Below are 15,323 nucleotides of genomic sequence, written 5' to 3' on the forward strand. Positions count from 1 at the left end.
AATTGGTTTGGGATGCAAAGAAAACCCCTCAAGCTACTTCAGGCGAAATACAGGCTTCACTGCAAGAAAGTGGTGTGACTGTTTCAAGATCCATAATAAGGAGGCACTTGAACAAAAATGGACTCGTTTGGGTTGCCAGAAAAAAGCAATTACTGTGAAATACAATATGCCAAACAGCACCCTGACAAGCCTAAGAACTTCTGGTTGATGGCAAGATCAATGCAGCATGTTATCAGAAAATATTGGAGGACAATTTGCACTTATCAGCCAGAGAGCTGTGCATGGTTTGCACTTGAACTTTCCAACATGACAATGATCCAAAGCACAAGGCCATGTCAACCCTTCAGTGGCTACAGCAGAAAAAAGAGAAGGTTCTGGAGTAGCCATTATAGTCTCCTGACCTCAATATCATTGAGCTACTTTGGGGAGATCTCAAACGTGCAGTTCATGCAAGACAACCGAAGAATTTACGGGACCTTGAGGCTTTTTGTCAAGAAGAATGGGCATCTCTACCATCTGAGAAAATAAAGTATTCATCCACAACTATCACAAAAGACTGCAAGCTGCATTGATACAAAAGGGGGCCATACACAGTATTAAGATCTGAGGTTATGTAAATTTGGATGGGGATCATCTCATTATTTTCTTTATTTCTATGTTTTGTTTAATGTTTGCACTATTCTTGTAATGCTTTATGGTTTAATTTGAAAACCATTAAAATAAAAGTACCATGTTTTGCCTGATAACGCGTGTTTTCTCAAAAGAATGGTACACATTTTATAAATTCTGCCAGGTTCTGTACACTTATGAGCACATCTGTATATATTAAAACATCACAGCCATCTTCTGAACACATACAAACAATACAAATACAGTACAGGCCAAAAGTTTGGACACACCTTCTCATTCAATGCGTTTTCTTTATTTTCATTACTATCTACATTGTAGATTCACACTGAAGGCATCAAAACTATGAATGAACACGTGGAATTATGTACTTAACAAAAGTGTGAAATAACTGAAAACATGTCTTATATTCTAATTTCTTCAAAGTAGCCACCCTTTGCTCTGATTACTGCTTTGCACACTCTTGGCATTCTCTTGATGAGCTTCAAGAGGTAGTCACCTGAAATGGATTTCCAACAGTCTTGAAGGAGTTCCCAGAAATGCTTACTTGTTGGCCCTTTTTCCTTCACTCTGCGGTCCAGCTCACCCATAACCATCTCGATTGGGTTCAGGTCCTGTGACTGTGGAGGCCAGGTCATCTGTCGCAGCACTCCATCACTCTCCTTCTTGGTCAAATAGCCCTTACACAGCCTGGAGGTGTGTTTGGGGTCATTGTCCTGTTGAAAAATAAATGATGGTTCAACTAAACGCAAACCGGATGGGATGGCGTGTCGCTGCAGGATGCTGTGGTAGCCATGCTGGTTCAATATGCCTTCAATTTTGAATAAATCCCCAACAGTGTCACCAGCAAAGCAGCCCCACACCATCACACCTCCTCCTCCATGCTTCACGGTGGGAACCAGGCATGTAGAATCCATCCATTCACCTTTTCATCTGGTCTCTAATCTGAGCTGCTGTTAATTTGCGATTTTTGAGGCTGGTGACTCGGATGAATTTATCCTCAGCAGCAGAGGTGACTCTTGGTCTTCCTTTCCTGGGGCGGTCCTCATGTGAGCCAGTTTCGTTGTAGCGCTTGATGGTTTTTGCGACAGCACTTGGGGACACATTCAAAGTTTTCGCAATTTTCCGGACTGACTGACCTTCATTTGTTAAAGTAATGATGGCCACTCGTTTCTCTTTACTTAGCTGATTGGTTTTTGCCATAATATGAATTCTAACAGTTGTCCAATAGGGCTGTCGGCTGTTTATCAACCTGACTTCTGCACAACACAACTGATGGTCCCAACCCCATTAATAAGGGAAGAAATTCCACTAATTAATCCTGACAAGGCACACCTGTGAAGTGAAAACCATTTCAGCAGCGCTATCAAAAAAGCAAAGGGTGGCTACTTTGAGGAATCTAAAATATAAGACATGTTTTCAGTTATTTCACACGTTTTTGTTAAGTACATAATTCCATATGTGTTCATTCATAGTTTTGATGCCTTCAGTGAGACTACAATGTAAATAGTCATGAAAATAAAGGAAACACATTGAATGAGAAGGTGTGTCCAAACTTTTGGCCTGTACTGTACATAGTGGAAATGACTTAACACAACTAACTCACAAATGCATACAGAACAGTCCAGAATAGTCCCATGTTGAACCTGAACCATGCAGCCCAATTTCCCTAAAAGTCAATCCTGCGAAAACACGATGGTTCGTGATCCCTACTCGTTCCACACACTCTGTCTCCATGTACTGATGCAAAAGAAAATGTGTCCGACCAGAATCATTCAAAAGAAAATGTGTCAAAGCAGGGTCCAAACCGGTGTCTTATATTAGCACCAGTCCACCCCAGGAGAAAGCCGGAAAACGAAAACAAAGTAAACAAAGGCCGCCATCAGCACATAATAGCAAATCCCACGTTGATTCCAAGGCTGCACATCATTATAAGCCCTCACTGACAAATCACTCCATATTATTTTGAATGCTATTGCGTTTCGGGGACATTCAAATGTCTTAATTCCATCCTTTTGAGCTTGGCAGGATACAGGATTCTCGCTTTCTTCAATCCTTGAATTCGTCACACTTCATCTGCGTAGCTCTGGAGAAGTCTGGGAATAGCATTATGTTGTTATTCTGCCAAGTTAGCTTGTCCTTATTTCTGGTTTATGCAGTACCAGGTCTCTAGCCGAAGATCTCAGAAATCTCGCCAGAATGGTTCTGGGTCTATCTCCTGCCCCAGGCTTTTGGCTGGCAGTTCTATGCATGTTTGATCTCACATTGTCCCTCAATCTCCAGCAATTCCCAAATCAGCTTTCTCAAAAAGGTTACTGCTTCCCTCCCATCTTTGCCCTGGGGAATGCCCACAAAACCTAGTTATTGCGTCAGGATCGATTTTTAATTTAATTTTTTTAAATCTTCAATTTTTTCCCCATAGCATATCAACCTCTCTCTTGCTAGCAGCTGGGTTGTCTTTCATTCTCGGCAGCCTCGATACTTTCCACGTGATTCTCAACTGCATCCGTTCTAATGATAGGGCTGAGAGTTTTGACTCCTTAAAAACGATGTAGCGGCAGATTTCCTTCAGACCGTCCAGACCGGCCGCATTCCCTTCCAGTGCTGCAAATATGTTACCAGCCTTTTGCGCATCTGCTCCGGGCATCGCAGTAGTGCCATCTTGGCCCGTAACAGCCGCAGTTTCGCCGGGGTGCATATGCTTCTTTATATCTCCACAGGCCGCCGATTGTTTTTCTCGACATCTTTGGCTTCCACAATGTTTTTCCTCCAGGCTAAGCACAAATTTCTGGCCAGGTATCTCTAACAGGATAAATACATCAGTACAACACAGCCCTCTGTCTGAGCGTCTACCCAGTCATTGGACCAATTTCAAAGATTTCTGTTCACATTAGTGTTTACCCCAAATTGTACAGGTCTGACGGGCCTCCAGGCCAACAGGATCCCCTGCAAGGGGGATCCTGTTTTTTTTTATGTTGCAAAAGTATAATTAGTCTTTCTCTGTTTCTACTGTGTAACTCTGCAGCTGCGTACCGCCATTGAACTGCAGCGATGCACTGCTGTGAGTCCATGAACGAGACAACTGTCTGTGGTTAGTTCACGTCTGTAACAGCAGGACAGTCAAGTGTGTTATCTAAACGGCCAAAGTCAGTTGTAGATAATGTTAGCCTACCGGTAGTCTTGCATTGCCAGACCTATCTCCAAATCGCTTACGGATTTGGAGTTTTTAGCTAGAGTAGACTAGAATATGAGTACTAGAGAATACACTGTTAAAACAGATTGGTAATGTTGTTTTGCCCTCCTTGTTCTTGGGGAAATTTGCTGCAAGTGTAGTGTTGAATGTGGAGCGAGCACTGTGCCGAGATCCGTTTAAAAAATAAATAAAGAAATAAAAGCCTTTTAAATGCTACATTGCTTGTAAGGAAATAACAATATTAGCAGGTGAACAAGCTTTAAAAGTGACGTAATTTTGCTGATTTGAAGCGTTTTTCATTTGGATTTCAAAAAATAGCAGATAAATATTTTAAAGTGTTAAGTTGAGAAGGGAATTTGGTGTTGTATCAGCAGGGTAGTTCAAGAACTAATTAAGTTGTGGTCAATTCACTGCTAAGCCCCACCCTTTGTAAAGTGTTTTGAATTATGGTGGCCATGTTTTTTGACCAATCTTGCTAATTTCTAGTAGAAATGTGTATCAAAGCAAGTTTTTACGTGAAAACGGTTACGAAAAATGGAGGCGGGCGAATTGGTTCTGAAGAGAAACGGCATCAAACAATCATTGTCCTGAGTTCATGTCAATTCAAAATGGAGGAAAATTCTGGAGCGTCTGTCATCTGGAGGTGGTTCAGTTTCAGGAAGCCTAAAGTGGATCAGACTTCTATCCTCCATTTGTCGCTAAAGGTAGCACTACCATAAATCTGTTTGCTTACTTTAAACACCACCCAGTGCTGAACACTGCAGTAAAGCCACCCATCCACTTAAAAAATATACGGTCAAACTAGCCCCCACGTTGCTGTAACTTAAAATAAAGCAACCTTTCAGTGGACGTAAAGGGAATTTCACATCCATTATAAAGTCAGTCAGTCTGAATAAAGTAATGAAACTATAACAAAATAATAAATACAACTAGAAAATGTCCTACTACTACTTGGTGCACATCCGAATAACACTGGCTAACAGTAAATTCGCTGTTTGACATGTCCTCAAAAGAGACAAATGGCCTACAGTAAAGAGTCTCCATGATAGGAGGTGTGTGTGTAAGAAGTTGTTGCTATGGTGATTTCTACAGTGAGGGAGTAGAGGAGGGAGGGGGAGACAGTAACTTCCATGGATCAAACATGTCCATTTAATGATAATTATACCTCTTAAGTTTGTTCTGTAATTCAAAAACGTGGGTCCAAACGGCAAAAATATTATCACAAGAAAGATAAAGGTCTGGCGAACGCATTGATGTGGTTTTTATGTTTGTGGTGTCAAATATAGCAGGTAACAAACAGGAAACAGTCTACATCTTTCCAGATAGTTTTTTTATTGTTTCTATCGGCAGTTGGTATGAACAGAGCCAAAAGTTTAAGTCCGGTGGATTCCATAGTTACACAAAATTTCCCACATTGTTGATGGGATGTTAAGATTTCCCATTAAAGTCTATGGGAAATTTCACGCTGTCTTGTCTCTGTGAAAACAGCTGTTGGTGTTGAGGCCTGAAGTCAGTTAGGAGTCAGTCAGTTGGTCAGTTAGTCCATCATGTTAGCTGACAAATAACACCTTCTCCTTTCTTCATCTCCTCTCCTCATCCTTTCTTCCTCTCCTCTTCTTGTCCTCTCCTTTTCTTCTCCTCCTATGGCAGTATGTGTTGCTAAAGTGATTTGCGCACTGAAAGAGTGGAGGAAGGAGGGTGAGACTGTTTAAATGGTGAAAAATGTCCATTTAATGATGATCATACCTGTGAAGTTTGTGCCTTAATTCAAAAACGGGGGTCCAAATGGAAACATAACCAGAGAGATAAAAGCAGGTAATAAACAGGGAACTGTCTGCATCCTTCCAGATATTTTTTTTCATTGTTTCTATCGGAAGTTCGTATGAACAGAGCCAAAAGTTTAGGTCTGGTGGATTCCATAGTTACATGTCTGCGACCGGTACAAAATGTCCTACATTTTGACCAACCATGATGTATTTAGGTCCGGTGGATGTTCCATGTTAAGTGATTTCCCATTAAAGTCTATGGGAAATGTTTGTTTTTTGGCCGATATCTTGAAAACCGCGCGGAAAATCTCTTATTTGAATGATAGCACACCATTCCCGGTCATTACACGCGTTTTAATGTATTTTGTTGCATATGTTGGCAACGCTCCTTGACTAGTAATGTGACAAAGTAAAGACAAAAATGTGGTGGAATAATAAGTATGCAGGCTAATAGTCATTCTGCCGATTGCTGCTAATGCAGCACATCGACACACTGAACTAGAGAATGCAATTTCTGAAGAAATTGCGGTGTGAATGCTGTATGTTAAAAGGCTGACGCTACACTGGATTGCTGACTTGAATTGTATTAGAAGAAGGTAAAGTAGTGAGAATAGTTGAAAAAGTGGGAATGGGTTTAATTAGCATGAATGTCTTTGAAAAGTTGAATAATAACCAGAATGTTTGAAAGGTGTGGCATGTTTTAATTGTTTTTAGTTGAAAAAGTGTGAATGATTTTTCTTAGTATGAATGTCATTGAAAAGTATAATATGATTAAAGATGTGGAATATCTTGTTTTTGGAAAAGGCTGACGCTACACTGGATTGCTGACTTGAATTGTGTTAGAAGAAAGTAAAGTAGTGAGAATAGATGAAAAAGGTTTAATTAGTATGAATGTCTTTGAAAAGTTGAGTAATACCCAGAATGTTTGAAAGTGGAATATAATGATTTAATATTTGTAGGTAATTTTAAGATGATGCTAAATGGGATCGCTGGCTTTAATATGGATGACGAAGCTGCTAAAGGAGAATGAATGAGTCTGAAAAGTGGGAAATTGTCAGATTAGGGAATCTTAATCAACTGACACAGACACACACACATGCACACACAACCAAACACACACAGGAGGAGGGTAAGATAGGAAGAGGAGAAGAGGAAAGGAGGAGAGGAAGAAAGGAGGTGTTATTTGTCAGCTAACATGATGTCATGATTGAGTAACTGACAAACTGACTCTGATACATTATTTGACCTCAGGCCTCAACACCAAGACAAGCCTCTGGCACACCTTTGATAGTCCTGCTTCTAGCTCGAATACCGTGACTCCTATCGCTTAATGTTTAATACTGTGAGAGAGATATACACACACACACACACACACACACACACACACACACAGACAGAGATATACACACAGACACACACACAGTCACTTAACAGCAACAGGTCAACATGTCAGAATAAGTATGCAGGATAATAGTCATTCTGCATACACTGAATGAATGATAATAAAAATTAAAGCTGCAAGCAGCGTTGGACGGGCCCTCGCGCCTCTGCGTCGGGGTTACTGGCGGACGCCGCTCCTTGTGACCATGCATTTGCTCGCCACTCAGACACTGCAAATGGTCACCAATGAAAAGGGAACTCCCTGCTAAGTTCAATGATACCTCACACAAGACTCTACCTTAAACCAGGTCACCAGTTATGAAAGGGGCGTGGCTTAAGCACAGGGGGGCGGGCCAAACCATGACCAGTGAATAAGGAAGTCTCTGCTGAGTTCAATGATACCTCACACAAGGGTGTACCTTAAACGGGTCACCAGTAATGAAAGGGGTCGTTGCTTAAGCATAGGGGGGCGGGCCAAACCATCACCAATGAAGAACGAAGTCTCTGCTGACAAATGTTATGAAAGGGGGTGTGGCCAGAGTAAGTGGGTGTGGTTAAAGTATAGGGGGCGGCTCAGCATCACATGTAAACCACACATAAGTTTCATGTAAATCGGATGAGGTTTGTCATATAAGGCTGATTTCCTCTTGCCAGCGCTATGACCAAAAGTCAATATTGGCCTGTATATGTCCTCAGACCTGGACTCTTGTTGATTGTGGGAAATTTCAAGCAGATATGACAATGTACACTGTAGTTACAGCCACTTTCTCATTCATTGCTAAACACTCAAAATGGCCGCCCACACCGTTTGACGAAAAGTTTTTCTTTTAATAAGTTTTGCTCTTCAAGGTGTTGAGATGATACAGAGGGCTAGATTTATCAAGCCGTTTGCGCCTGTTTCCAGGCGCTAATTGGTCGCAAAGACGGACGTTACCGATGCGGGCTATTTACAAACAGTGCGCACTTGGTTAAAATCGCAGATTGTCTGCCACATGAGCGAGAAGAGATAAGTTGCGCTTTCAATATGCGTTCGTGGGAAGGTCGTGGGGAAAGTGGGAGTTCCACCCAAAAAGGTGGGAGGATAAGCGCAAAGTGCACCTAATTATATATTCCGTGGTATTTACAAAGACTGTCAGTAAGAGCGCACCTCTATTCTGCGGGGGAAATTCTCCGCCTCTTTAAAGCAGGTCTAAACCACCCGCAATCGAGTTTCCTTGTAGACCTTTATGCCGCTGGTGAAATGGCAACAGTAATTTGAGCAAGACGAAGACATAGGCGAGACTGAAAATATTTTTAACACAAGAATCACACTTTGTCAGTGAACACAACATCATTTAGCGTTACAGATCAAGAAGCCATGTTCAATATTAGAGTTACTGGAAGAAATCAAAGATTCCACATTAAAATATTGAAATATGATTTCCTTTTTATAAAAAATTATCATTTTTTCAAACAGTATTTCATAAGAACAGAGCAGGGAATATCGCAGTCTGCACTCAGCCATATCATAGCACAAGTACCGCTTTGCTACAGCGCAATTTACGGTATAGTGGGCGGAGAAAGACGCTGATTGCCTGATGGGTGTCAGGGTTGATAAATACTACGCAAAATGTGGAAGCATAGCGTGCGCTATTACCGAACTCGCATTACAGACGCAGCGCAAACTGCGCTAGTGTTAGTAAATTAGGCCCAGACAATATTTGGAATCCATCAGATGAAATCTCTAGGAGGATTTCGTTAAAGTATAGCACCTTGACATTTAGGCTTACTTCCTGTTGCCACTAGGTGGCGCTATGACTTTGAGTCAATTTTGTCCATTAAATGTCCTCAGAGTTAGAGTCTTATGAATCCTGAAAAGTTTCGAGCCAACTGGACAATGAATTGGAAATTTTGGACATTTCAAGCAGATATGACAATGTACACCGCAGTTACAGCCACTTTGTCGTTCATCGCTAAACACTCAAAATGGCAAAAAGTTTTCTTTTAATAACTTTTCATCTTTAAGGTGTTGAGATGGTACAGACCAAGTTTGAAGTTCGCCGGATGAAATCTCTAGCAGGAGTTCGTTAAAGTATAGCACCTTGACTTTTAGGCCTACTTCCTGTTGCCACTAGGGGGCGCTATGACTTTAAGTAAATATCAGCCTTTATTTGTCCTCAGGGTTGGACTCTTATGAATCCTGAAAAGTTTCGAGCCAATTGGACAATGTACACTCAAGTTACACCGACTTCCTGTTTTGATGGCGAAACGCACAAAATGGCCGCCCCACCACGGCCACGCCCTATGATGAAATGTTTTTCTTTTAACAACTTTTCATCAGCTGTAGTGTGGCTTCAGCAATGGTGGGCATGCTGTTGTCTGCTAGGGCTGAAGCAAGGTCAGGCGTGCTGGTGATGAGCAGATAATCTGTTTGATTAAACTGCTCATCATCAGGAAAACTGAGGTCAGTATTGTCCACTCCATCTTATCTCGTTCTTCTGCATGGAGCAAGTTGGCTGCATTTTGCAAGGAATATCCTCACGAGACTGAAATGAATAAAGCAAATAATAATGAGAGACATGCATTACTCCTTGTGTTTTATGGCACAACTGGTATTCCTAATATTGTGGTCAGTGAGTGTATATACCATCATATTTTCATCAATGTCAATCCTTACAAATTGTAATGATTCCAACGATAAAGGAGCTATACTAATAATTATGAATGTTATAGGCATCAACAGTGGTTAATATAGTTACTAACTGAACTAAAAGCAGCAGCTGTAAATGTACAATGTACTATGATTTAGCTGTGGCTGTTACCAATGTTACATGTAGGCTACAGACATGGAGCGTTGAAAAAAATCACGAGGTGATTAAATGCACATATCCTACAGAGTACAGAAACTGAGATTCACTTCACAATAACCTCCTACTCTAGCTTATTAAAGTTAACTTTAACATAGAAACACTCAGAGCACACACAGAGTGTGATATGAACCGGTGTTATCACATATTAATGGCGATGATTAGCTAAGTAGACTCTAATGAGTGTGCTATGGAGAAAGGAAAATAAGGCTTTCGTGACAGCGTAATTCACGTGCATATTAAGTAGTTGGTTTGTTTTGGTCTTCTGTCTGTGTGTGTGTGTGTGTCTGTGTGTGTGTGTGTGTGTCCATTGTTAGATCCGCAATAGCGAAACTAATCAACGTGAATAGAGATGCATTTGGGGGGGGTAGATAGCCTATAGGCTATAATTTGGCTCAAATTAATACGGACGACCATCCAATTATAACAACCTCATCCACATTGTCGAAATCATTTGGATATTGAGCCATTACATTAAAAATCTTTTAGATACAAACAAAGGCAGAGTACCTTAACTCAATTTGAGCATTTTGAAGCGCCATGAAACAAAGTCAAATAGCCGTAACGGACGATACGGTATTCTGCATTGGCTTTTCTACGGCTTTTGAAGTTACGGCAAAGACAACACATCATTTTATCCCCAAAACAATAAAATTGACTCAAGATATTTGTCCACATGATAAAGCAGATCTTTAATTTTCCAAAAATGACAATAACTCATTTTCGACCAAAATTGAGTTAGTCTTTTCGCTTTGCACGGCAGAATAGGTCTTGGCAGTTTCACTGCTCGGGCCCTAATAAAAATCTCAATAGCGAAAACAATAGGTATCCACAGCTCCGCTGGAGATGTGTCCCGGATTGCCTTGCATACGCGGTTCCCATGCCCCCTCGGGCTTGGACCCCTAATAATCCTTAGGAAAGAAATAGTGTTCCACAGCCCTGCTGTGCGAACGGCGTAGCTTTGTTACCGCCGGTTCTTCCAGACTCGGGCTTTGACCCCTAATAATAAATGTCAATGTCAGATTTATTTATATAGCACATTAAAACAACTGTGGTTGACCAAAGTGCTGAAGATTTTTAAACTTTTATTTCATGTTGAAAAACGAGGAGGGAGCAAGTTGGCCAATTTGTGTATGAGGGGGGTGGTGGTCCGTGAGTGATTAGTCAACTGCGTGGGTAACGTCATCTACACTTGTGTGTGGTGTGAAATTCATGATGTTGCAGTCCATAATCCATTTATGAGTGGTGAACCACAGTCCATCTGCAGCCAAAGTTAATTTGGTTTGCTAAAGGCTGTACATTGTTGCAAACTAATGGCAGATAATGCATAGTGATATGGCCTAACGTTGGCCCTCCTCTCTTTCTCCCACTTTGTTTACGGTCTCAACCCCATATGTGAGCACTTTGGTCAGTGAGGAGGGAGGAAGAGCCTGTATAAGGCAGAGGCAGTAATACATTACATTGACAGTAATAATATTTTCTTTACAATTCTGAATGTGCATTTGTTAAATGCCATTCATTTAAAATTTGACTTTGAGCTAAAATAAAATAGCACCTTCTAATGTCTGTATTTAATACCAAAGCATTTATCAGTAAAATATAATAATAATAATAATAATAATAATAATAATAATAATAATAATAATAATAAAAAAAGGTCACCACGAAGTTTTCTGCCTGTGCCCCTAAAATCTTTAGTTAGGGGCTACAGTGCTCGTACTAAAAAGAAAAGTTAGTCTGGAGCCCTAAGATATAATTTTTAAGCCATGTTGCCTAGCCCTAACTGGAAGCAGAGTGTGCTTTATCCTTTTTTGCCACTGCCTTTAATACAAATAGAGCAGGTAAGTCACAGCAATAAATACTCTGTCCAAAGAAAAGGAAATTTTGTGGGGCTGCTGATACAGTGCTCAACATAAGTGAATACACCCATGCTAAAGTTGACTAAAAAGAGGAATAAAAAATGAATGCCTTAATTTAAAAAAATAGGAAACATCCAACCTTTAAGGATACCAATTTTCTTTGTGAATGAATAATGTATCGTAAATAAATAAATGTTCTTCCTTATAATACAGGGGGCATAACTCAGTACACCCCTATGTTAAATTCCCATAGAGGCAGGCAGATTTTTATTTTTAGAGGCCAGTTATTTCATGGTTCCAGGATACTATGCATCCTGATAAAGTTCCCTTGGCCTTTGGAATTAAAATAGCCCCACATCATCACATACCCTTCACCATACCTAGAGATTGTCATGGTTTTATTTCAGTTAGCCTAATAGCTAATAGCATATGATCTTATGGAAAGTACCCCATGCCAATCTCTACATATGGTGAAGGGTAATGTGGGGCTATTTTAATTCCAAAGGCCAAGGGAACTTTATCAGGATGCATAGTATCCTACATCCATGAAATAACTGGCCTTTAAAAATAAACCCCACAAAAATAATGTAGCATCAAATGTCCCTGGCTGATTGAACAAAGCTGTTCGTGGGAGGGGTTCAGCAATCTTGCTGATGGAAACAAGATAATAAAAAATTTGATAATCAGAGCTTTCTTTAAAACCTGTTTAACAATTTAAACGTGTTAGCCGCTGTGCATTGTGTATTTAAAACTAAAATATATCTGTCCAGGAATGTGATTTAAAACATTTTCCCTGCAGTTATTTTTTCCCTACTCTGCTTAAACTTGCCAAACATTTCTGTCTTTATGTGATATTTATTCTCTGCCTCACATGACGACAAAAGTTTGTTCTCTCTCCCTGAATTTTGTTTCAGCATGTCTATTCTCTGCCTATCTCATCTTTTTTTTCATGATATGTAAATCCCTGCTCCATATGTGTCTCCCCTCTGCTATGTACTCTAGATGTCTCGCTCTGCCTCCACGTTCAGTTTGAGTGATTCTGCAAAGAGCAGTGCTGTGGTGCAGCGCTCTAACTCTCTGGACCATCCTCCTGTCAGGGCCAGGGTTCCTGTCTGTATACGTACCCCCTGCAGCCCAGCCCAAAACCCTGCCCATATCCCTGGCCCTGAGTTCAGCCAAAGCCTCTGCCCCAACTATTGCCCCAGCACCCAAGAACCCAAGTCCATACTTCATGCTCCATTAGTGTCCCAACCAGCACAAGCTCATTCAGGCCTCTACAATTCCCAACAGTCCACCTCTTCAACTCAACCCACCTCCACCTCCATTCCAGCTGTCCGAAACTCCGCTCAGCTCAACCCCAAAACCTCCCATCCAACATCTAGCCAGCATGTTTCCAGATACCTACCCTCTGTAGGGTTCCAGCCCAGGCTCCTGGCTCCTCAGCCGGTTAATGTCAAAGGCATGACCTTTTCTGAGTCATGCAGGGATCCTCAAGTCCCCTTGGAACCACGCAAGGCTGCCCTGAACAGTCCTCGCAGGGAGACTCTGCTCTAAACCATGGCTAAGTTCAGTCCTGGAGTCTGATGTGAGCAAACTCATTATTGTGGTCTAGTTTAAACTAGGGGTGCACCACTACGTTTTTAAGTTTCAAATTAATCCTCACTATATGCTGTATAGTCCATGTTGGCCTTTTAACATCCAAATGCCACATGTGCATTTCTAGTCCCAAATCAACTCCTTAGAAGCTGAGACCCTACGACAAAGATGGATCCGATTAATAAGGGTCTGCTATCCAGCTGAACTCTGATCTCCAATGATTAGATGAGATGGGCTTAGAAATATACAAGTATTGCAGTTGTAGTGGTTCTGCCCACTTAAGACTGGCATACGTGTACAGGGCAGAGATTTTAAGGGTTGATTTGGAATAGATGTGCTCCTTTGAATCACCCGGGTTACTAACTGTTGATGGTGGCTGGGAATGTTCGCTAGGTGGTTGCTATCAACAGTTGGCTTTATACAAATATGGTATTATAAAGCTGAGTTGGTGTAGATTTTTTTTCCTGCGATATATATTGCGATATGAAAAAAGACTAATTTTTACAAGATGACATGAATTGCTCTATTTGAAAATAATAAATCATTCTCGACTACTGGGGTTTTTGTAGGGGAGTGCATCTACATAGAAAATAAAAATGAAATAGGAACTTTTCTAATGTGAACCATTCTTTGTTGAACTTTAATGCTTTAGAAAACACCAAAGCAATTAAGTGCTGTGACTACTCTTCTGAAGTGATTTTGGAGAGGGAAATTAGGTAGTTAAATACACTGGTTGACTCACATGACACCATTGTATTCATATAAACTATCAATCCAGGCTAAAGTGAATTATATTAATAATGCATGCATGTTGCTTCCTCTAAATTTCAGGTTGTGGTCGATTTGTTTGATTGGTGGTTGGCTGTGCCTGCATGTCATGCACTAGTAACAAACTGTGTATCCAAGAACACTTAAATCAGTGTAAATTACGTTATATCAGACACAGACTTCTGTTGTACATTAGTGTTACGTTTCCAGCGTCGCGGCTCCGGACCGTAACGTTAGTAGGGACAGACGCCTTGTTTAGGCTAACTATATTAGTGTTAGCCTGGCTGGTACCAGCTTTCTGCGGTGAAAAAGGACTGGGAGACGTTGTGATAAGGTTGCATTAATCAGGTGATTTAGTTTGTCTTTGCAAACACGGACTACTGTAGCTTCACTACCCATGGAAAACCATGGGCATCACTGTGTCAGTTGCCGCTTACGATACTTTTCTACACACATGCAAGCCAAACTTCCCATAACAAACCCCTTTAGACTAACGTTACATCACATACACACGCTGCCCACATGGCGACCTGTCTTAAAGGGGAAGGGTCAGCTGGTAACAATCATGTAAAAGGAGAAGGGTGAAAGTTTGCTTTGAAAACAAAATCTAATATTCTGCAGCCCTAAGATTCATCCAATTGGAAGCCTGCTTTCCCTCAGGGGGAAAATATCTCATTAAAGGAATGCTGTTACATATAGAAAATGTATTTTTCTGTCAGGTGTTTAACACATTACTGTTTAGTATCGGCAGATCCATAAACATTGTTTTTTTTAAATTATAAATCAATCAAATTAACAGGTTAAGTTTAACAAAGGTTTTTTAATATAAGCAGCTTATTTAAAAACAACTTAAAGGACTAATGTAAGTGTCAGTTGAAGAAAATATCAAAAGTAAAAATCCAAATTGGCATGTAAAAAATTCAAAAGGCATTCCTTTGATTGTGGATGATATGCTCTTTTTTTGTTTTGGCCAATTTACACAAAAACGGCTCAGTAGAATTAAAATGTCAATGTATTCATCGTAGGGCTGAACGAGAATCTAATTGCGATTTTTCTTTTTCTTTTTTTCACCAATATTGCGATTTAATATGCTATTATTTTTTAAGCTCTTTATCTTCTTTAAACTTCCACGCAATGTTGAAGAGGTATGTCAAACAAGATAGCCCCTCCACACCCAGAGCTTTAAGCATTTCTGGACAGATCTCATCAATCCCTGGGGCTTTGCCACTGTGGAGTTGTTTGACTACCTCAGTGACTTCCACCAGGGAAATTGACGACAATCCCCCAT

General features: G+C 40.6%; 1 protein-coding gene across 5 annotated transcripts in view; it reads left to right on the top strand.

Moving 5' to 3' along the window:
- The window catches only part of ect2 (epithelial cell transforming 2), a 190,415-nt gene that overhangs the window by 169,235 nt on the left and 5,857 nt on the right, over positions 1-15,323 (top strand). For 3 of the 5 annotated variants that reach the window (XM_039811660.1, XM_039811662.1, XM_039811663.1), the window contains one exon: positions 12,674-13,256. The exons of the other annotated variants lie outside the window; for them this stretch is intronic. In XM_039811660.1, coding sequence (XP_039667594.1) covers positions 12,674-13,225 — 552 coding nt within the window. In that variant the 3' untranslated portion in view covers positions 13,226-13,256. The remainder of the gene's footprint in view (positions 1-12,673; positions 13,257-15,323) is intronic. 5 annotated transcript variants of the gene reach the window in all.

The sequence above is a fragment of the Perca fluviatilis genome, chromosome 9 (assembly GCF_010015445.1).
Source record: "Perca fluviatilis chromosome 9, GENO_Pfluv_1.0, whole genome shotgun sequence".
Classification (NCBI taxonomy): Eukaryota; Metazoa; Chordata; class Actinopteri; order Perciformes; family Percidae; genus Perca; species Perca fluviatilis.